Source organism: Durio zibethinus, chromosome 2 (genome assembly GCF_047325235.1).
Source record: "Durio zibethinus cultivar Kanyao isolate XHJ-2024 chromosome 2, ASM4732523v1, whole genome shotgun sequence".
In the NCBI taxonomy this organism is placed as follows: Eukaryota; Viridiplantae; Streptophyta; class Magnoliopsida; order Malvales; family Malvaceae; genus Durio; species Durio zibethinus.
Window position 1 is genome coordinate 36690689 of NC_143163.1, and position 24158 is coordinate 36714846.

General features: G+C 31.2%; 2 protein-coding genes across 3 annotated transcripts; both read left to right on the forward strand.

Annotated features, from left to right (window-relative positions):
* The first annotated feature begins 13883 nt into the window (after window positions 1-13883).
* LOC111318129 (glutamate decarboxylase 4-like) lies at window positions 13884-16531 on the forward strand. Of its 2 annotated transcripts, XM_022920797.2 has the most exons (6): window positions 13886-14087; window positions 14209-14413; window positions 14750-15165; window positions 15259-15512; window positions 15621-15673; window positions 15807-16531. In XM_022920797.2, exons 1-6 carry the CDS (start codon window positions 14002-14004, stop codon window positions 16287-16289), a joined length of 1497 nt encoding a protein of 498 aa, XP_022776532.1. In that variant the 5' UTR covers window positions 13886-14001; the 3' UTR covers window positions 16290-16531. The 2 variants fall into 2 exon arrangements, with proteins under 2 accessions (XP_089610874.1, XP_022776532.1); XM_089754748.1 differs by having other exon boundaries at window positions 13884-14087; window positions 15259-15673.
* Window positions 16532-18719: 2188 nt separating this feature from the next.
* Window positions 18720-19824, forward strand: LOC111317540 (Bifunctional inhibitor/lipid-transfer protein/seed storage 2S albumin superfamily protein). The gene is made up of 2 exons (XM_022919972.2): window positions 18720-19366; window positions 19563-19824. The coding sequence occupies exons 1-2, from the start codon at window positions 19018-19020 to the stop codon at window positions 19577-19579; spliced, it is 366 nt and encodes a 121-aa protein (XP_022775707.2). The 5' UTR covers window positions 18720-19017; the 3' UTR covers window positions 19580-19824.
* The last annotated feature ends 4334 nt before the right edge of the window (window positions 19825-24158 follow it).

The following is a 24158-nucleotide window of genomic DNA, read 5'->3' on the forward strand; positions in this document are numbered from 1 at the left end:
GAACTAAAAATGAAACCAGTAACATTTGAGGATGAGCTTAAGTTCCTAGAGACCTCACCCTTTATAAAAGAGATTGACAAAGCCATACCTCTCAAGAGATTTAAAATGCCAATCTTAGAGACATATGATGGTATTTTTGACCCTTTTGATTATTTGAAACTTTATAAAACTAACATAATGATACAAAGGGCAGACGAGGCTCTAATGTGCAAAGGTCTAGTCACTACTTTGAAAGGTGCAACTTGGTCTTGGTATAGCAGTTTGGAGCTAATGTTGATCACTACTTTCAATGAGCTCAGCCACTCATTCTTGTCCTAATTCGTGAATAGCTAAAGAGCTAAGAAAAAAACTCTAAGCTTGATGTCAATTCATCAAGGGCAAAATGAAAATTTAAAAAACTATATCACACGTTTTAACGTGAAAGCTTTACAGGTTAAGGACCTAGAATAAATGACCTATTGACTAGTGAACTCAATGATAATGAGTACCACTTAAAGTTGATATTGTCACTAGAGCCACCAAAAACTCTAGTCAACGTCTTACTAATAGTAGAGAAATATATCAACGTTGGAGCTACAATGAAAATAAACTAAGATGAGAGAGGTTCATCCTCCCTCATCAGTCATAAAAAAGGTAAAAAATTTTTACGATTCTCTCCCAAAAAAGAGACAACACAAGGCTAGAAGTCTTTATAAAGAAAGAAGTTACATTGCACTGAATACCTCCCGATAGAGGATTTTGATACAAATTGAAAGAAATCCCATCCTCAGATGGCTTAAGCCACTAAGACATAATACAAAATGGATTTAACCAAAAGATACGCTTTCCACTTAAATGTCAGCCATAATACAAAATACTATGTTAACTTGAAAAATGAGATTAAAGTTCTGATTAAGCGAGGTCAGCTGAAAAGTTTTGTCAGACAAAAAAAAATAAGATCAGTTTAGAAGAGACTATAAAAATGATCATATAATGCCCACTTGAGACAGAGAAAGAAGATTAGATTAAAAAAGAAGGGATGCCCAAGAAGAAGAGTTAAATAATAAAAAAAAAGTCAAGATGATAATAGTAGGCTAATTATCAGAATGATTAACATTATCATAGAAAGTAGCTCTACCTCGATAAAAAAAAAGTTTAACCCAGGCTTGTAATGGCAATAAGCACCTCGACTAAAAAATAAAAAGACTAAAGAGATGAGTCGATCTCATTCAACTCAAAAAATTTAAAGGGGATTCAACACCTACATGATGATGTCATAATGATCACAACCTTGGTATACAACTATGTGATCAAAAGAATCCTATTTGACAATGGAAGTTCGATCGATGTTATGTACTATGGCTATTTCAAGAAAATAAAAATCAGTAAATATCAGTTAAAATCGATCACTACAACACTAGTTGGATTTAAAAATGAATAGATGCCAATAAGATGAACCATCAAGCTCCGGATCTCCTTAGGAATAGAGCCAACAATGATTAACTCAGTTGTATTTATGATAGTAAATATCATATCTGTCTACAACATGATATTAGAACGACCTAGTAAGTCTGTTATATGGCTCATAGGTTCAGCTTCCTACTTAAAAGTGAAATTCTCGATGCCTGTAGGGGTTTAAAAAGTTTAAAAAATCCAGTCCACAACATGATAATGTTATATTACAATGATGAAGGTTAGGACTAAAAAGCAGATAGACAATTCCATGGATATCGAGGTGGAAAGTAAAAAGGAACCGACGAAAAAAACTAGTAAAAAGTAAGAGACTATTGATTTGAGCACAGAACGTAAGGTTGACCTAACAGAAACATGTTCTTAAGTCGCTCTGGGCTCTTAAGCTTTGCAAAAGTTCAATTTTGTTCTATTTTTAAAATTTTTTGAGATAATAATAAAAGTGATCAAGCTCTTAAGCTGGCACAAAAAATTAATATTACTTGGACCGAGCTAACACGTCGATTAAAATATAACATTAAATGAAGAATAACTTCATTTTTACTAATACATTCAATCATCACGTCGGGACCTATTTTCACAAAAAATGATCCTGACCTAATGGAACGAAAAGAGATAATTGATCAAAGATCAAACTCAGATGAAAACTAACTCGAGCCGGTTGAAGACCTCATGATAATTTTATTTTAAAATAATACTCTTAAAAAATACATGCAGATCGAATCCAAGCTCCAGCATAAGGATCAATTAATTCAACTTATAAAAGATAATATCGAGCTATTTGCCTAGACATTATTCGATATGCCCGAGATTGATACTGAGGTAATGGTCCATAGGCTACATAATAATCTCGAAGTCAAACTAGTTTGGCAAAAAAAAAACTTTTTACCCTTGAAAGACAATAAGCCATCGAGAAAAAGGTTGACAAATTATTACGAACTAGCTTTATCAATGAGGTTTACTACCCTGAGTGGATAGCCAATGTGGTTATGGTAAAAAAACACAGCAAAAAATGAAAAATGTGCATAGACTTTATTGACTTGAATAAGGCTTGTCTAAAGGATAGCTTCCTCTTTCTTAGTGTAAATCAGCTAGTGGATGATAGTGTCGAGCATTACCTATTTAGCTTCATGGATGTTTATTCTGACTACAATCAGATCAAAATATTGAAAGAAGATAAGGATAAAATAACTTTTATTATTGAAAAAGACCTATACTACTACAAGGTCATGCTTTTCGGATTGAAGAATGTAAGAGTAACTTACTAAAGATTGGTGAATAAGGTATTCAAAGACTAGATCAATCACAATATAGAGGTATATATAGACGACATGATAGTTAAGAGTAAAAGTTTGATTGAGCATCTGAAAGACCTTAGAAAAACCTTTAACATTCTGAGAAAGTAAAATATGAGAGTTAACCTGAGCAAATGTGCTTTTAATGTTACATTGAGCAAGTTTTTTGGCTACATGATCAATCAAAAGAGGATACAGGCAAACCTTAAGAAGGTTCAGACAATCTTAGAAATGAAAATGTTGACTTTGGTAAAATAGGTGCAAAGGTTAATAGATAGAATAACTGTGCTCAGTCGATTCATGTTTAGATCAATAGAATGATGTTTACCATTCTTCAAAACTCTCAAAAATATTTTTGACTTTAGATGGACTCCTTAATGCTAAAATGCTTTCGATGAACTTAAAGAGTTTTTATCCTTCTTATCTGTCTTATCAAAATTAAAGACTAATAAAATATTATACTTGTACTTGATCAACACAGATCAAGCTGTCAGCTCGATCTTAATTTTAAAAAAAAGAAAAAATAATGATCGATTTATTTTGTAAGTAAAGTATTGATAGAGCCTAAAGTTAATTACAATAATATAGAGAAATTAGTATATGCCATGGTCACTTCGATTAGAAAACTCAAGTCATACTTTCAAGCCCACACGATCTATGTCTTAATTGATCAGCCATTGAGGCAAGTCTTATAAAAGCCTGAAATATCAAAAAGGCTAATCAAATAGGTAGTAGAGCTCAACAAATTTGATTTATACTTTTTACCTAGATTGGCATTTAAAACACAAATACTGGTAGACTTTATAGGAAAAAGCACCTTGATACAATTAAAAAGACATCTTGAGAAAAGAAAAAAATTTTAGACAAAAATGATTGCAAGCTCTATGTTAACAGATCCATTACAAGCTAAGGCAAAGAAACTAGCCTTATTCTGATTAGTTTGGAAGGGTTACAATACTCATACACTTTGAGATTCAAGTTTAGAGCATCTAATAACGAAATAAAATATAAAAAATTAATAGTTGCCTAAGGTTGGCAACCGAGCTAAATGTTTAACACATAACTATTTATAGTGACTTCTAATTGGTGTTTGATCAAGGTAAATGGGAAGTTCGAAGCTCAAAAATGTGTAATTTAAAAGTATCTCGATAGAGAATAGCTGGTTTCATAAAAATTGAGGTAAAAAATTCAATAGCAAACTCTTTATCTAAGTTGGCTTCAAGAGCAGCAATGGAAAGCTTGGACCAAGTTTTAATAGAGCAACTAGTGCATAAAAGTATTGAAGATAAGCTCATGAGAGAGGTTACAGAAAAAGAAATATGGATGACGCTAATTAGAGCATACTTGACTACAGGAATGCTATCTAATGAAAGAGTTCAAGCTAAAGCACTGTAAAAAAGGCCTTTCGATACACAATGATTGAATGAAAACTATACAATAGATCTTTCAGTCTACCCTATTTGAGATGTGTTGATAAAAATGAGGTAAAATATGCCCTAAAAAATCTATGAAAAAATATGTAAAAATCACCTCAGACCTCAATCTTTAGCTTATAAAGTTTTGAGGCAGGGCTATTATTATCCCACTATTAAGAGGGATGCTACCAAACTGGTGAAGAAATGATACAAATGTCAAAAGTTTGCCTATATGCAATATCTCCCCTTAACTAAGCTCATTCTTATCATCAACCCATGGCTATTCATGTAATGAAATATGGATATCCTTAGATAATTCACCTCTATCATAGGTCAGAGAAGATTTGCCTTAGTGACAGTAGATTACTTCATAAAATGGTTAGAAGCTAAGGCTCTAGCCACTACCATAGAAACGTAAGTTAAAAAGTTTATATGAAAAAACATAGTTTGCATATTCGAGCTACCTCGGTCCATAATAATAGACAATAGTAAATAATTTGATAATCAAAGGTTTAGAAAATAGTGCTTAAATCTTCACATTAATCTCAGGTTCACGTCAGTTACCCACTTTCAGTCCAATGGTAGGTCGAAGCTACAAATAAGACAATATTAAAAGCTTTAAAAAAAAAAACTCAATGCAGCAAAATGAAAATGGTTCGATGAGCTATTAGAAGTTCTATGGGCCTTAAAAACAACCACAAAAGTCCCTACAAGTGAAACACTATTTCACTTGACATTTGAAATAGAAGTCATAGTGCTGGTTGAAATCGACCTGTGAAGTTTAAAAGTTGAATTGGCATCAAAAGAAAAAAAAATAAAGAGGCGATTAAGACCAACCTAAACCTCATTGAGAACAAAGTGACATAGCTCTGACTCGAGTTATAGCTTACTAGCAAAAGGTAGTTAGTTATTATAATAAGAGGGTTCAACGTAAATATATTAGTAAGGGTAACATGGTATTTAAAAAAGTTAAAGTTTCAAGAGAAGATGATCGAGGTGACAAGTTGACCTCAGTATGGGAAGGACCATATATTATTAAGGAGGTCATCCATGATGCAACCTATAAATTACAAAATCTAAATGACAATGTTGTCCTAAAGACATGAAATGCAAATATTCTAAAGGTCTATTATCAGTAGCTTGGTATAAACTGAGCTCACACTTGTACTATTTTATGAATGGTATTACCACCCAAATATGTGAAATATAAATAAACTCGATTACCAATAGATTAGAGCAAACTAAGCTTGCACTTATATTATTTTGTCCTAAAGATATAAAACATCACAAGATTGATTCTAACCGTGCTCACACTTTATGTATTTTTTTACGCGAACATATGAATTGAATTATCTTTAGTAAGCTCGTGTATAAATGATCTGAAGTCATTTGAAAAAATCTGACCTAAAATTCATAGTTACGTTAATTTGATCTAAAATAACTATGCAAGTCTACAGTCTAATAATATGCCTTTGGATCAGTAAACTATTTTCAAACTAACATAAATAAAAAAGAAACGATAGTAAAACTAAGTTAAATCTTAAAAAAAATTTCTTTTTTATTCCAATGTAACTAAGTTTATTAGTTTGAGTATAAGAGGTCTTCACAAAAACTTGACCTCAAAGTTAAAAAGTTTTATTAAATTCATTCATCAGTGGTAGCAATAGCAGTGGGAAGAGTACCCTCATCAATAGCAGTTGAAGGAATGCTCTTGTCAGCAGTAACGAGAGGCATGACCTCAGCTTTAACGACCTTTGCTTCTTCTTTCTCTATCCTTATGATGGCCTCTAACTTTTTTTTCAAGGTCTGATCTTTATTTTCTTTCTCTTTTTTTTTTCATCATTTTTTTTATCCTATTCAAGCTTATTCAAAATAGGCATTGATCTTATAATGTTGATATCAATATTAAAAATGTCGAGATTAAGAGAGGAGAATTTAAATTGCACCTTTTTTTAAACTAGCTAAAAGGCACCAAGAACATTCTTCTTAAAAAACTCTACCTTAACCTAGAGACACTCATCGGAGGCTTTATACTCCTCCACAGCCTTGATCTGTAGCTCTTTCTCTCTTTTGTCTCAAACCTCTAGCTTAGACCTCAGCTTTATAATTTTAGCCTGAGCATCATTTAGTTTCAGTTCGGCTTATTCTTTCATCGATTCAGTAGAAGCCTTATCTACTGAGACAACCTTCAACTTTACTGTCAGGTCATTTATTTTTCTTTTTAGCTCTTTTTTCTTCTTGTAGGATATAATAAGGCTTGATCTAACGCTACCCAATGCTTTTGACCTTTTCTTATGCTCATCAAGAAGTGCAACGATATCTTTCTCAGCTTTCAACATATGTTTTGTTGTAAAATAAGCATAATAGAAGGCTGACTATTGTTCTCCAGGGCTGAAGTGAAAATTTCTTCTAAACTGTACGAAAAGATCTTAAACTTAAAGAGATAAAAACAAAAATAATAAAAAAAAATCAAGCTGAGATCAAGAGATACTAACCAAAATGAGGAACTATAACTTTGTAGAACTTTTTAGCAACATCGGGGTTAAAAATAGGGTCATCTGTCAGAGTAAACTCTAACCTAACGATTATTCTTTTTGAGCTAGGTCTTAACACCTTAACTTCAGGGTTCTCAAGAGAAGTGGATAACACTTCTACTCGTAGTTTTTTGGCTAGAGAATCGCATTGACGATGATGTAGAAGATAGGTTCCTACCTACCTTAGCCTTTAATTTTTAACTTGAAAGAACGCAGGGTATAACCACACTGACTACTTTGTCTCCCCTACGCGATGAGACCCCAAGCTAGATTTTTTTTTCCTTTTTTGGGCTTTGGGGATGTTGATATAAGGTGACATTGAAATCTTCCCCAACTTCAGCTATATCTACAAAAACTGAGCTAATAGTTAGATGCAAAATCAACTTAAAACAAAACCTAAAGAGGTTTTCTCAAACTTACCCTAATACTTTGTACTGTTTATTACTTCTAGAGAGGTAAGTCCATGAGCATCAATAATAAGTTTCCTCTACATGTAAAATCTAAAATTTTATCTTGATCTGATAGATCAAAGATAGAAAGGACCATCAATGCATTTATAAAAAAATTAGATGTACTTTTTATTTCCCAAGCTTCAACCTTAGGCTCACCATCTTTATTGGCTTTTTATTTTTCAAAGCATAGGAAGAGTAGCTTCCAATTCTTTATTAAACTCAAACAATTGGTGAGAATCTTTTTATTTGGTTGAGTTATGATAAAAAATCACCTACTATCACTAGAATATTTTTTAAGAGAAAAGAAATCCCTGAATAGAAAAAAAAAAGGAAGAATATCTAAATGTTGACAAAGAATAATAAAAAAGACTATATGCCAAAAGAATTTGGGGTGAGCTGAGTAATGGTTAAGTTGTAATAATTAAAAATTGAAATGAATAAATGGTGAAGTGAAAACCTTAGATTGACTATGAACGAATCTTAATATATATATAGCTCTAGTCTATTAATGACTCGGTTCGAAGAATTCAACATTATTATACTGTACCCTTTTCTAGGAAAAAAATGGTACCCAGAGCTCGAACATGAAAAGCTGAGTACATGTTGGGATAATCTTTGAGATTTTTTATCTTTTAGCTTACTCATCACGTCTTTAGGGATCAAGTTAAGGTCACACGAAGTATATACAAGGACCTCAATGAGTTTGTCCTACTCTATAAGATTCTCTTCCTCATTATCATTTTTTTTATTGAGGTACTTCATTCCTCTTGTCCCTCATCAAAACCTTTATCGTCATAAGAATTTGACTCTTGGGTGAGAGATAGATCCTAAGAAAGAATAATGAATAAAAGTAGCTTGATCCTAGAAAAAAAAGATGAAGTAAAGACCCCTTAAGAGAGGATGTCAAAAAAAGTAGATTAATGAGAGAGAGTAGAAGTGGTACAAGGTGAAGAAAATTAAACCCCAGAATGAGAAATCCCTAAAGAAGAAAAAAAATCGACTATAGAAAATGGACTGAATTGAAAGATAAAAAAAGTAAGGAGATTTTAAAGTTTGAAATTGATCTAAACACACAACTCTTCAGTGTTCAAAACTCGCTCGCTTATTACAAGCATTCTCTTCATTATGTCGCTACCTTTCCTTAGACATCGAATTAAACCAATAGATTGTCTTCGTGTAGTTGCAGCTTTCAATAACAAGAAAGATCAGGTCATTATCCTGCTGCTTTTATTGACCTTCCTTTAGCTTTACCTTACAGCTCTCAGCCTTTTCAAAACTCATACTATAATACATAGTTAAAAATACGTATTGCAACGAGTATAGAAAAAACTTGAAAAACAAGAAAGCTATAGAGATAAAAAATTTTAGGTCAGATCGAGAGCAAAGAAAGTGAAAGATAAAAAGCTAAAGCCTTATCAATCTTTTTATATAGATGCACTTCAGCCCAGATAGACGATATGATCCTCACCATGTGTCAGAGCATGGGTGGATAGACATATTTTCGTCTTCCTACTTTAAATCGCCCGTTCAAACCATTTCTCTTTTCATTTAATGCTATCAGATTAGCCTAATCGGATGAACTCCATATTGATCCAGTCGAATCGAATAATTGTCATGGGGAAACCAAGAGTCCGATTCACTCTCAAAGTTTAAAACGAAGGCTCAAGTTTAAATTTTTGAAATAAAACACAAGTCTCACCACAGCCTTATGAACTCCAACTATAATCTCGTATCACCCTAGATAATTATCACCTCAGTAACCTTTAAATCGATTATGCACTCATCTTGAAATACATGCGTAAGATCATATAACTATCAGGTTGAACTGTAACTCAAAGATTATCATTGTTTAGAGTTGACCTCCCCTTATAACGTCGACCTTCGATGAAATACACAAACACTTACCCCACACGGGGGATGTCAATAACAAATTTGACAATCTGATGCTCAGACTGCTTAATGGGGGGACAAAGTGTTAAGGGCATATAATGGTCAAAAGGGTATAGTGATCTTTTTTCTTCATTCAATATTTAGCATACAATTAGGGATATCTTGGTCATTTATGCCGACCTAATATGTCAGGTTGGTCTAACACCTTTAGTGCCACCTCAGCTTGGTCCTATCTTAATTGTCCCCATTTTTATCCCCTTTAGTTCACTTGTAAATATAGAGACTTAGGCACTATAAAGTCGGTTCATCTAACTCATATTTTTCTTTCTTTTCTACTTTTTCAAATCCTTTCCAACCTAATCCTTATTGACTTGCGCATCGAAATGTAAATGTAAGGAACACCCCCTGTCTTTGCCCCTTAACCATCTTTTTTTTTTCCTTTAAAAAAATATTTTCAGGTCGAAGTTCGTCACTAACACATTATTTACTTAATTTATTTGAAAAGGACATTATATATTTAAAATTTTTTAAACTCTTAATTTTAATAATCTAATTAATATATATTTATCTAAATTACTTGTAATTTTTAAGAATCTGATTATCACGATTCTCGTACGAACTACTTGTATAATTCAAGACTACAGGTGATCCAATGCAAACCCTTAATCTGTATTTTCTTGAAATATTTTATTTTTTTTATTTTCATCATTTTTATTATGAATTACTTTTTTCATTTCAAATTATTTGAGTGCTATTGATTTTTATGGGATTGAAAAAAATTGATTTTAATATTAAAATTTTATTTTTTAATAAAATTAAAATTTCATGATCTTTAACGTAAAAAAATTATAAATATAATTTTAAATATAAAAAAGTAAAAATTTTAAATGTTTAAAAAATATAAAATTTTGAGACATTTTTAAAAAATGAAAAAAATAAAAAAGAGACGTGGGAATAGAATAAGGGGAGACTGCAATAACGCAAAATTGCGGGTTGCGGTCCAAAAATAGAATAAAAGGGAACCAGATTCGCCGCGTCCTAAGTATCAACTTCAACGCAAGGACGGTCCATGGACAGACAGCTGCCGGGTTCCTTTCATGTTTTTCCACCTTCCTAACGTTGATGTAGTAGCCCCTTTAACTTGAAACCGCGTTTTTGACTTTGCTCCACACCTTTTCTCCCTAAATACAACGGGCTGTAATCCTAAATAACGCCTTCAATTACGCTAAGCAAAACTTTACCTCTTTTTTCTAAAACCAAAAAAAAAAAAAAAGTTGAAACCTGGGTAGCATCAGATTCTTTAGTTTACCACTCCAACGACCTTCCATTTGTTTTCATTTTCTTTGGCACTACTCTTTCAACATGTAAAAGAGATTTTCTTTTATATATCTTGAGATGCTTGCATGGGGAGCTGAATTTATTATCTTAATTTGATCAAGCTATACTACTTTTTGAGATTTGAGAATTTCTTGCTTCACAAAAAGATTAGACATTGTCATAATTCATTTCTTGTCTTGCAAGATATTCTCAATAAAACAATCACGGCATTTATATTCTAATTTTGATTTTATTATTGAGTTAATTGAATTGATAAAAATTAAATATTTTATTTGTAAAATTTAAAATTGATTTTCGTTACTAATAATTATCTCGATGAACGAACCGTAAATTTTGATCGTGGAATAAAATAGTTTTCTTTCAACTATGTTTTTTAACCCAAAAAAACTATTCCTATTTCTATTTATCAATTCAAGGGGGAAAATGGTATTTTGAAACAAGAGAAAAGGTTTGTATATACATTTCCATGGTTTAACATGGAGGGACTTTTTGTAGTTCACTCATAATTAAAAAGGTTCAAAATTTTGAAATTTAATCTTGGTATGGAAGATTAATTTAACAATATTATAATAAATATAAATGGAGTTCCAACTTTGGTGAATCTTGTAGTATAATCATCATTCTTGTTAACGTTTGATGGTAAGGAAACCATGTTCTTTTGTCTAGAAAGAAGGAAGAAAATTAAAAGGTACAAATTTGAACGTGCTAAAGAGAGGGCAGTGGTGTGGATAAAGTGGGGTTGAATCATGGTTACGACTAAAAACTAACTGTCATCAAAATTTATGTTTTAATCACACTGCAAGTTCTACATAAATCATAAAAAAAAAAAAATTAAGAAAGCTAATAAGTTTATGATTTAAATTTCAATACGTGTAAGTTACAAATTTTTTTATCCTAAATTATAGTTTTACGTATATCAATTATCAAGCTAAATTCGAATATATTCTTAAGTTTTTACTTTAATTTTTAAAAATTTCTTTCCCAAAAGAAGCCAGAAACTATTTCCTATAGATATAAAAATGGTATTCTGGAAGGTGGAAGGCATTGTCAAAAGGTTAAAATTCCTTAATTGCATAATTCTGTCGGATTCTTCATGGTGTCTTATTTTATTACTATTATTATTAATCTATTCGTCACTAATTGCTATACTTTGGATTACTTTTTTTGGTGACTAAAAAAATATTTTTTTCGTTCTTTTTCTTTTTGTCTTCAAAGTCACAAATCACAATTGTTCCTATAATTTTGGAATACAAATATATTAATTTTGTCAAAATTTTACACGGAGACTTTGTGACCCTTTTGGAGTTGAGATTTTTCACTTGTTCACGGCATAACTATATTTTTATTGATTAAATCAATTTTTAAATTAATTTAAAGACTCATTTATATAAATTATGAGATTGATTTCGATGAAATTAAAAATAACAATAATAATAAAATTAGTTAATATAATAATGAGATTAATATAAGTTTTTGAGATAAATATTTGAATATAAAAAGTAACGGGGATGGGAATAATAATAAAAAATAACATAAAGGGTATTAAGTTAAAATTTTATGTAAAAAAGTTAAAATTATTTAGTATTTATAAATTAATAAGTAATTTAAAAGTTATTTAAAATATTTTTATGTTAAATAATAATTTATTGGTAAATAATTAAAATTTAATAAAAATAATAATATATCAAAAAAAATTTTTATTATATTAAATTAACAAAATTATTTTATATTTTTAAATAAAAATAAAATGAAAAAATTAAATTAAATTATAAATATACGTTTGTCTCTTTAATATAATGGAAAAGAAAAAAAAAAAAAAAAGATAAAAGCAGCCGAACGTTTACCCACTGAAACTAAAAACTCACATGAATAAAAGTTAATTTTTGCGCTGCACTTTAGACATCCAAAATGAAATTCAATGCATTTTGCACAATGTCACCTCACTCGGGTGCGTTTAAAACCAAATGCACCCTTAATTACCGGTCCAACTGACTTTTTGTTTTCCCCAAAAACTTTCTTCAATTTTAAGTTAGGGCGTGTTACGTTGAATGTTGACTAAAGAAAAAACATAAATTGTTCGTTCATATTTTTCAAAACTTTTGGCTTTGGACTACATGTTCAATGCCCTTGGGGAGCTATTTTTTGACTGGTTCAAGAGCCACACCCGGTTAAAAGAAATGATAGCATGAGCATGTGTAGTAGATCCTGTTTGGATGTCAGTTTCTTTTTATTTTTTAATGCATCTTTTAATCTTACCCTCCAGCCCCAAATTTGGCCTAATTGATCATCATTATTTCGCCCAGTTAGGAGCATAATTAAGCCATGTTGCATAGATTTGGAGAACAAACTAACCTAGCTAGGCTTAATAATTCATTATAAAAGAATTTAATGACTGTAATAAAAAAAATTTTAATTTTGTGTTTTATTTAGACTTGAAATAACATTCAACAAATTCAAAATCCTCTTAAAATTTTAATGGCAACTAGATTATTAGATTCGTTAGATTTGATGCGAAAAAATCTATTTAGATTGACTCGAAAAAAAATTACTAAACGAGAGCTAAAATTCTCTTTACACTACAAAAAAACTTAATTTATTATTGGGCTACAAGTTAATTCTCCTTTAGGTTAAAATAAGAAAAAACTTCTGAATTTTATTATCTTGTTAAGACAAATTTTTATAATTTTATTATACTCAAATAAATTATTAAATTTTAATCTGTATTCAAATAAATTTTTGTCATTTTAATTTGTATTTAAATAAATTTTTAACAAAAATTAATATTTTGTTTAAAATAAAAATATACTTGAGTACAAATCAAAAAATAAAATTTTATTTGAGTATAATAAAAATATAAAAATTTAGGAGCATTAAAGGATAATATTATGTAAATGACCTTTTAGGCCAAATATGGAATTTTAATACTAAAGTTAAACATAATTCTCCTCTAGTAAGGATTTTTTTTTTCTTTTAAGGAATATAAAAATAAAATACAATGAGACGACATGATCCAACCAAACGATGCTTTGGGGGGCAAAGAAGCCTCGTGCCATGGGCAGGAAAGTTCCTATACGTGGGAATCTGGGAATTAGCAAACCGAACGGTGGGCTGGAAATGGAACCTCCTTTTCCATGTATTCCTACTTTGGTTATTTCAAAACGTTTCAGTGGGTGGCTACCCAACGAGCGGAAACATCCTCCTGTCAGGGGTTCATATATAGGACCCCACCAGCGTTTAAACCACGCTGCGATGGCTTCGTTTGACTTCTGACCGATGCTAATCATGTATTGCCATGTGTTCTTTTTGCAACCAAAATACCCAAAAGGGTATTTTGTCATTCGTCAAATTCCGAACTTCTTTTCTTTGTGACCAATAATTGAAAACTTAACAGGGTCAAAATTGTGAAAATGCTGCTTTCTGTTTTGGAGAAATGGCCAAATGGGACAGAGTCTTTGCATACTGATTCCGCGATGCTTAGACATCCCTATAAATACCATTTGCCTCTCAATGCCTCCTTCACCAAGCAACAACAGCTTTAGCTTTACACAAGCTTCTTTGATCTCTCTGTTATTTTTTGAAGTACATTTCATTTATTTTTTTCGTGTTTTAATTTCTTAAGACATCAAACATGGTGCTATCTAAGATAGCTTCTCAAACTGATGTCTCAATTCACTCTACTTTTGCCTCTCGATATGTCCGAAACTCACTTCCCAGGTAATTAATCCCATGATATCCAACTTTGAATCCATGGATGCATAGCATAATATATGGCACTTTAAAAGGTCATTGATTTCATGGTGAAAAGTTTGGCTGATTTGTATGGAAAATATTGCAGGTTCAAGATGCCAGAGAACTCAATACCAAAAGAGGCTGCATATCAGATCATCAACGATGAGCTGATGCTTGATGGGAACCCAAGGTTGAACCTTGCCTCTTTTGTTACTACCTGGATGGAGCCTGAATGTGATAAGCTTATAATGGATGCCATTAACAAGAACTACGTTGACATGGATGAGTACCCTGTCACCACTGAGCTTCAGGTATATGTCTCTCTTCTTCTTCATCTTTTCATTTCCCCCCTTGTTTTTAGCAAATTTCTTTCAGCTTTTCTTGTAAGTACTTGGAATTCAATTTGTATTACAAACAACAACAAAGACCCAAAACAAGTTTTGGTTTTTTCCGCAATATATCAAGAAAAAATGAAGCAGCACTTGAATGGTCTTTGCCTTTTTGGTCGCAGTGTAAATCCAGTTGTAATGAACCAAAATAATTCTGGGAACAGAATTAATAAGTTTTACCGTTATAATTTATAAATGAAACATACTCCTGATAAAAAATTCAGTTTACTAAACGGTGAAAGTGTACTTTTGATGTAGAACCGTTGTGTGAACATGATAGCACATCTCTTCAATGCACCACTTGGAGACTCCGAGGCCGCTGTTGGAGTGGGAACAGTTGGGTCATCCGAGGCAATCATGTTGGCTGGCCTTGCTTTCAAGAGAAAGTGGCAAAACAAGCGTAAGGCTGAAGGCAAACCCTATGACAAACCCAATATCGTGACTGGAGCCAATGTTCAGGTGTGCTGGGAGAAATTTGCAAGGTACTTTGAAGTAGAATTGAAGGAAGTGAAGCTGAGGGAAGGATACTATGTGATGGACCCTGCCCAAGCTGTGGAAATGGTAGATGAAAACACCATCTGTGTAGCTGCTATATTGGGTTCCACCCTCAATGGAGAATTTGAAGATGTCAAGCTTCTAAATGATCTCTTGGTAGAAAAGAACAAGGAAACTGGGTGGGTACATATCGATTTTGAAGTAACATAAACTTCAATAATTTGAAATATCAAGTGCTAAATTTAATATATCTCCACTTATCTTTTCTGCAGATGGGATACCCCAATTCATGTTGATGCAGCTAGTGGTGGGTTTATTGCACCATTCTTGTACCCAGAACTTGAGTGGGACTTCAGGCTTCCCCTCGTGAAGAGCATTAATGTTAGTGGCCATAAATATGGTCTTGTCTATGCTGGCATTGGTTGGGTTATCTGGAGGAGCAAGGAAGACTTGCCTGAAGAACTTATTTTTCACATCAACTACCTTGGAGCTGATCAACCCACTTTCACTCTCAATTTCTCCAAAGGTGAATATTCCAATCCAATTTCCTTGATTCTCAAACTGTCGACACTTTTTTCCCCATTTACAATATATAGCAAAACCAACAATAAACTTGTGTATTTGTTGTCTGCAGGTTCTAGCCAAGTTATTGCTCAGTACTACCAACTAATCCGTTTGGGATGTGAGGTGAGAACCTAGTTATGGCTTTTAAGTATAAGAACGATCATTTCCAATATAAAATCTATTTAACCCAATTCAATTCAGTATGTGTTACTTTCAACATACCCATTAATGTGATGCAATGATGTTTTAACTACAGGGATACAGAAATGTCATGGAGAACTGTCATGAAAACGCTATGGTCCTGAAAGAAGGATTGGAGAAAACAGGGCGCTTTAACATTGTGTCAAAGGACAATGGGGTTCCTCTGGTGGCCTTTTCTCTCAAGGACAACAAGCGCCATGATGAGTTCGAGATATCTGAGATGTTGCGCCGGTATGGTTGGATTGTGCCTGCCTACACCATGCCAGCAGATGCTCAGCATATCACTGTGCTCCGTGTTGTCATCAGGGAAGACTTCTCCCGCACCTTAGCTGAGCGCCTTGTGCTTGACATCCAAAAGGTGCTCCATGAGCTGGATACGCTCCCTGCAAAGGTCAATGCCAAACTGGCTGTGGCTGTAGAAGAGAATGGCAAAAATGGCACAGTTAAGAAGACTGCCCTTGAGACCCAGAGGGAAATCACTGCTTACTGGAAGAAATATGTCAGTGACAGAAAAATTAACCAAACCCAAATTTGTTAGAACTTATTATAACACCCATACACACAATTTTCATCCCAACTTTTTTATTTTTGTTTTTTGCTTTGCCTTGTTTTTCCCCCATTATTTTTCAAGCTTCAGCATTTGAGCCAAGTGGCTAATGACTACCATTGAGTCCCTTTAAGCTAAACTACTAATGTAATCTATTGTTTTGTTTTGTAATTCTGAACCTCAGTGAGAGGTTTGACTTCAATACAATGAATCTGATTTAAGAAATTATGCAATTGATGGCTTACTTTTTTTTTAAAAAAAATGTTCCCTTTTTCTGTATATCATCCATCAAAATAATGCAGACAATCCTGCTAGCCTGCTACACAGTACACAGGGAGCTGCCAATGCTAATACAGCAGACCAAGAATAAAAACAGAGAAAATTACATAAAGATGAAAGGAGAAAACATGCAATCTAAAAATATAAGGTAGTGCAATATAGTATAAATTGGAGTAACCATAGTCTTCTTCTTTCTTAAGCATGGGATCTGAGGTAGAGTGGAATGGTGGATCTTCTGCATCTTTGATACACATTTAACAAGAATAACTGCCTCGCTTACAAAGTTGAAAAACCTAGAACTTAGTAATGACCACCATTAAAATTGGAACTGTCAATCCGACATCAAAAACTCACAACGCCACATAGGGGAGATAAGATAAACCCCCACAAAATGTGCGGTAAATGCATATAACCCCAAATTAAAAGATCAGACACAGTTAATCATATAAAGAAAGCTCATACTCTTGTTTATCCTCCCACCAAAAACCACCAAAGGAGATTATATATGAATGTTTAACAATGAACATCATGTAAACAAAAACTCTTAGCAAATAAGTAAACCCCCCCAAAAAATGTAGGACATTGAATATCATACCAATACTATAGTAGAGGATTAGCATCAATGCAACCATCCAGCTCTTGAACTTTCCAACACATAAATTCGATAGAATCCAAACGTCTTAAATAATAAAAAAATTCTTGAACTTTATCACTTTATTTAGATAAATTCATATATTTTTATTATTTTCAAAGAAATTTTTAACCTTTAATTTAAATTCAAATAAGGCCTTAACCTTTAATTTGTATAAAAAAAACCCTTAATTTTTAATTTATAAATAAATAAGCTCTTAACATAAACCAATCTTTCGTTTAAAGTAAATGTTTATATGGATATAAATTAAAATTTAAGGATTTATTTAGGTACAATAAAAATATAAAGACTTATTTAAGAAAAATAAAATAGTCTAGGGGCTTTTTTATTTTTAGTGTTTTAGCCAATCCAAAACTACATTATTTTATATCAAATGCCACCACAAGCATCCTGAGCTGAAAAGCCAAGTTTATGATTTATCTTCTCTTCTTGCTCCCTCTTCTTTGCATTGCTTAGCTTGGTACTTTTTATGGGGAGATGCAAGTCATAGACTTGGTCAATTGGTGAGCACAAGTACACATCTTAGCATATAAAAATATCCCAAGAGAAAATTAAAAAATTTTGAGATTCAAGTATCATAACATTTTCCTTCAATTATTAGTTCTAAATAGCACAGGCTTATCACAGCTCATCATTACTTCTTGTTAACAGCAAAACATTTTTAATTCTGTCATAAAGTGAAAGATTACAAGAATAAAGTAATGTAGGAAAAAAATAATAAACATAAAATTTAATTTAATTAGTTTATACATTTATATAAAATTTAAATTTCATCACCTGCATCTTTATCTCTACATTTATATCTCATTGTTGTTTAAGAGTGACGTATATGTGAGAGGAGTGACATTGTCACCACAACATACCACACACTTTATTTTTAATAGCTACTAAAATATCATAAAAAAAAAAAGAGAAAATTGAATTTAATATAATCCTTTATTATATGTTACACCATGCTTACATCACCACTTCAGTTGAACTGAAATGACCAATAAACATCGTTAACTCTCTGCCACTTTAAAGGTTTCAATTGTTCATGTTGATCAATGAATTATATTCAACCCGAGGTTTATTTTAGTTATTTTATACAATTATTTTTGAAAGTGATATTCCCTAATTTTGTGATTTAAATTTTAATATCCCTATTTTTTCGTATCCCTAAATTATGTTGTAAATATATATAAATATAAATATATATATATATATATATATTAACTTGGGGTACTACCAGCATTGTGAATGCCAATCTCATTTATTAATCTTTAATTCATAATTAATAAATCTATGCCATGTATACATTCCTTTATTTGCAACATACTTGATACATCTAATCTATAGATGATAGTGGAGCAAATTATTGAATGTGTCCAAGTATGCCAAAAAGTTAACTAAACGAAATTTTCGATACTCAAAAGTCTGAATGTTCACACTAATTTTTCATGCCACCTACCACAAGGTAATATAAAGAAGCGAACATGCCAGAAAATGACGATGGAAAGAGCATTCTATTTATGAACCAAAATCTGTGAATGTAGCAATCCTTTTAGTGGGAACATTCAAATATGGTTCAAAATCATTACATCTTGAATAAACTGGGGAAGAAGAAGAAGAAAAAGAAACCACAAAAGTCTTCCACGTTTCCCCCAACCGCCCCACTAAGCTCAAATCCAACCAGCCCACAATCATTTTTTTTTTTCATTTAATATATGTTGCAATGCCTGTATATATGTATCCATTGTTTCAATTGTCAGCATATTCAGTATTGAAAAGTGTGAATTTGCAGCAGGGATGGCTTTCAGCTTGAAACCTTATTTCCCTGTTGCTTTGTTTGTGTTTTATATAAGTTCCATGGTGTTCATTAAGTATGTTGAAGGAGCTGGAGAGTGTGGGAAGACCCCAATTAGTTCTGCTGCTGCAAGCTTAAGCCCATGCTTAGGTGCGGCTGGGAATGCAAAGGCAAAAGTTACACCTGCTTGCTGCTCCAAGGTTGGTGCCTTACTCAAGACTTCTCCAAGGTGCCTTTGTGCTATTTTGTTGTCACCATTGGCTAAGCAGGCGGGAATCAAACCTGGAATTGCCATTGGCATTCCCAAACGATGCAACATCAAGAACAGACAAGCTGGGAAAAAATGTGGAAGTAAGTAACCCCTCTTTTGGTCTTTATAGCTTTATGATCTTCAGTTTGGGTAAACTTTGTGTTACTAATTGGATATTAATAAACTCATCATAAGATGTTTGGGGCTAGCTGAAGAGTGGGGATGAGAATGTTTGTGGCCTTAATCATTCCAATAAATATTGAGGCTAACTAGTACAAAATTTGTGCACTTTTTCAGGGTATACAGTCCCATGAGAAACCAACCATGTTCGAGAAGAGAAGCATGGGTGAACTTGGTTCATACTTGTGTGTTAGCAGAGAGAGTTAATAAATAAAGTACTTCTGCATGGTTACTGCTGATTGATCCATTAAGCCAGTTGTTGATGTCTTTTAATGTAATCTTGAGAAGTAATTGCGTTTCATTATTACTTGAGCAAGTGTTGTTTTTATGCTCACTTTATATTAAATCAGTACTTCAAAAAATAAATTTCTCGCTCTCATACATGCATAGATTTTGCTCTCATTTCATAACTAATAAATCTTAAGTTTTACATTGAAGACTTTCAAGTTGAACTTTAAATTCTAAAAATTAAATGTTTCCTTACGAACTTTATATAAAATAACTGTGTTAATAATGACAAATTATAATTGTTAAATTGTACATGAACCTTCATATATGTTAATCCTAACTAAAGAAACAATTTGGATACCCACAAAGGCTTCAGCTGAATTGAAAAAAAGATGAGCTCCTTTTTCTTGTTAATTCATCTACTTTAATTTTTGCAAAGAGTATTTCACGAATAAAACTTTGAATGTATCAATTTGATATAAAACAATACATCTTAATTTAAAATTATGTGAAAATAAAATTAAATTAAGATGAAATTAAAAATAGCCTTGATCGCATTAAAAAAGTAATTTAGACAAAAATAAACAATATGAATAATAGATTTTTCTTCCATCATGTGTTGGGCTAAAAGGCTCCAATTCAATCACACCAGCGGAAACGAAATCAAACAATAAATCAAACAAACAAGAGACAATAATTTAACGTGGTTCGGTCTAACTGACCTACATCCACGAATGAGAAATAAGATCCACTAGTTGTAGAGAATTACAAACATACATCAAATCATTAACCTCATTCAACAATCAATACTCATAAGACACTCTCAATCTTCTCTAGTCCTATAGAGTATTCTCAACCCGAACAAACACAAACCCAAACCCTTGTGCACTCTTTCAACATAACCAAATACATACCCATATGCTCCCATACATCATACCTATGTGGACCCTCTCAGTCTCCTCTAGTCCACTCACAAACAAACATACACACCCATAAGACATAGAGTCTCAATACTCCTATACGGTTCTATCCCATAAAACCCTACAACTCTCTTACATCTTTTTCTCATATCAAACCCTGTAGAGACTTCACCTATTTATAACCATACAAACTTGCCCATTAAGAATCCCTCTCCTCTTAGAATTCTTTGCTTGTAAGTCAAACTTACCTATTAAGAATCCATTTCCTTTTAGAATTCTTCTCTTGCAAGTCAAACTTACCTATTAAGAATCCTCTTTCTCTTAAAATTCTTTTTTTGCAAGTTTTCTTGTCCATCAAGCAATATCTGACAAATCCCAAACAAATCTCTAACAAATCTCAAACAAATTTCTTATGAGATTTGAGTCAATATTCCCAACATCATGCTCTTCAATCGCATTCATATCCATACTGTAGGAGCGACTCCCTTCATCTAGTGACTATTGATACCGCTACTATTTCAAACTTTACCCAACAAGCAACAACTCTTTCTAAAGAAATCCTTTGTTTTATATTATTATTATTATTAAGTAAAAAAATATAATAATAATAATTCTTATTAGTGAAAGATTGGATTTGTTATTCCATATTTGCTTTTCGTGATAAAATAGTAATTGAAGTGGAGGGTTTCTTCAAACAATAAAGAATTAGCTTAATTATTCAATTAAATGATATTGAATATGTTTTTCATTTTTTCTTGAGAGGCAAGTGAGCTATTTTCTTCATAAAATTGTACTCAATTTCATATGTGATAATTTTACTAAGATCTCTTCTTTAATTGGGTAAAGAATTCGCATGAATCAAATTTTTTGAATAATATATCAAGAAAGAACTGTATTTGATTAAATAATGTATAATTAGTAAAAAGAGATTGATTTTTTAATAAGATATGGGATGCATCATCTCATGTAATGTGATTTGAGAGGAACAAACGAGGTAACATCAAATTCAACCCACATCAATCAAAACACAAATTAAATGTTAGAATATGCCTCACTCATATTTTCCCTAGCTTAGAGGACCATCACCATATTTTGGGCCTTCGACACTTTTGTTTTTCTTCCCCTTTTTATTCCCTTCACCTCATTCTTTTTCTCTTTGAAAACCCTTATTAAAATGCAATCGAAGAATATTCTCAAAACTATTAGATTATAAACTTTTTTTTCATCGGTTGTATGGACTCAACAATCATTACATTCCTCTATAGAAACAATTCTTACAAATTAACTTAGCTGGTAATAGGAATATTTCTTTGGTAAAAAAAGTTATAGTTTGGAGATAATAATATAAATTACATGTGTTAAAATTTGAATTTTAAATTTATTAAATTATATAAATTAAATAAAAAATATTTTTTATACATAAAAAATGATAACAGACGATAAAATTTAAATTTAAAATTTTTAAAATTTATATTTTATAAATAATTATATTAATAAATTGAGTTCAAAATATTTTGCTTTTGGGCAAATGAGTACATTCATTGTAATTAAGTGGTGATTCTTTTCCTATAAATTTAGTGAAGAATTCAGTGGATGGGATAAGTTGTTTAATTCGCTATGATCTGAATTCAAATTCAGCAGTCTCATAAAGACATAAGTAGCTGTTAGTTGTCCTAACAAAATAATTATTGCAATGTCTGTTTCATATTATAAATCAGTGCTTTAAAGCCAGGTGTCAATTATTAACCCCCACAACAGTTGAATACTTTTTAACTAAAACTAATTAAAAGGGTGTAATCCAGCTGTCAATGGGCCATTACCTTTCAATTGTGTTTGATTAATGCATTAGACAAAATTTCCAACTCAGGCCCATTTCCACCGTCTCATCAGAAATCAATATTTTTTGCAACACAAAACAATTCTTTTTTTTTTTTTTTTATAAAAAAAATATTTTAATTTCTTTTAAACTTTTTTTAAGAATTTTCTTATTTATATATTTAGAGAATTACGTGAAAGACATTAAATTCCAATCCTATAATTGATAATTACTTTTAAAAAATTTTGTTGCAATTTTAATTTATTATATTTATACTTATAATTAAAATTTCTTCGTCATTTTGAGAGAAAAATAGCTAATCCTAGGAGGAAAAATCATTGTCATATAACCATACTAAATAAAAAAAATTTTCGTTATTTTTTTCAAAAAATTTAAATGGATAAAAAGTAAAATAACTATGTAGTTTTCTTTTTTTTAAATAAATAACTATAATATTTAAATTCCAACATCATAGAAGCTTTTTCCACCTTCATATCAAACATCAATCAGAAATTCCACACACAAAATACAATGTGGGCAACACACATTTAGACAAAGTTTTTGGACCATCCAATTCCAAACTCCATGAAAGAAAATAAAAAGGTTTGGACCCACTTTTCTCCCACATCGATGCTTCACCTTCTGCTGCTTCTTTTTACTTGATGCTGAAATGCTACATGTTACCAATGGGCCCCACAAGCATGCCAAGAAGTGGACCCTACATTCATCCATTGGATCTATTGGGGAAAAAAAAAAACAACTATAGTGATTTTAGTAAGAGAGCCAAAGATATAAATAAACTTTAAACTTAACATGAGAGGTCCAAAATTAAAGAAAAATATTTAAATGATGTTTTTTAAATAAAATTTATAAATTTTTTTATTAAAATAATTAATTAAAATTTAAAATTGATAAATTGAAAGTTCATGATGTATAAATAAAGTGTATAAATTTTAAAAAATTTTAGTAAATTATGATATTTTTTTAGATAATCATTTGTAGTAAAAATTTTGATAAAATTTTTATTAATGAATAAGTACGGATTAAATTTGAGTTATAAATGATAGTTTTCATTTTTTATATATATTATTGATCTTCTCTTTGAATGCTATTAAACTATAGATTTTGATTTTTTAGTAAAATTTTGATTGAATCATATTTATTTAGAAATTTTATGAACTTTATCTAAAGAATTTCATTTAAGTATTTTATCCAAAATCAAGTATGATAATTTGTGTTCTATCGTATTTATTTTATATTAAATATGTATAAAATATAAAATTATTGATTATAATTTTTATTGACATATCAAATATAAAATAATTTTTTTATTTTTATTAAAATTTTAAATTATATAATTTTTAAATTATATTATTATATCATGTTTAAAATAATAAATTTACGGGCAAAATGTTGAAAATGTGCTAGGCAAAAATAAAAGGAAAAGTTCCCAAAAGGAGAAACGGTTGGTAACCGTATCAGAAGGAAGGGAAAAAAGAAAAAGCTGAAATTTGAATTATGTCTAGCCCTGTTTTTTGTCCCTTTTTTTTTAATCTCAAACAATCCCTTTGCTTTTACATGAAAAACAACAGCATATGATATCATAACTTTTGCAATTATTTAGTCCCCCATATACCAAACCCCACATATAAATCCCAATCCCAAGCAAGGCACAAGAACAGAAACCCAAAAAATTAAAAAATTAAAAAAAATTGAAAAAAAGTTTGATCCCATAATAATATTTTTTCC

Coding starts and splice junctions, on each gene's coding strand:
- LOC111318129 (XM_089754748.1), top strand. CDS start 14,002: ATGGTGCTATCTAAGATAGCTTCTCAAACTGATGTCTCAATTCACTCT. Junction 15,166..15,258: donor GAAAAGAACAAGGAAACTGG/GTGGGTACATAT, acceptor TCTTTTCTGCAG/ATGGGATACCCCAATTCATG. Junction 15,674..15,806: donor TAATCCGTTTGGGATGTGAG/GTGAGAACCTAG, acceptor TTTTAACTACAG/GGATACAGAAATGTCATGGA.
- LOC111317540 (XM_022919972.2), top strand. CDS start 19,018: ATGGCTTTCAGCTTGAAACCTTATTTCCCTGTTGCTTTGTTTGTGTTT.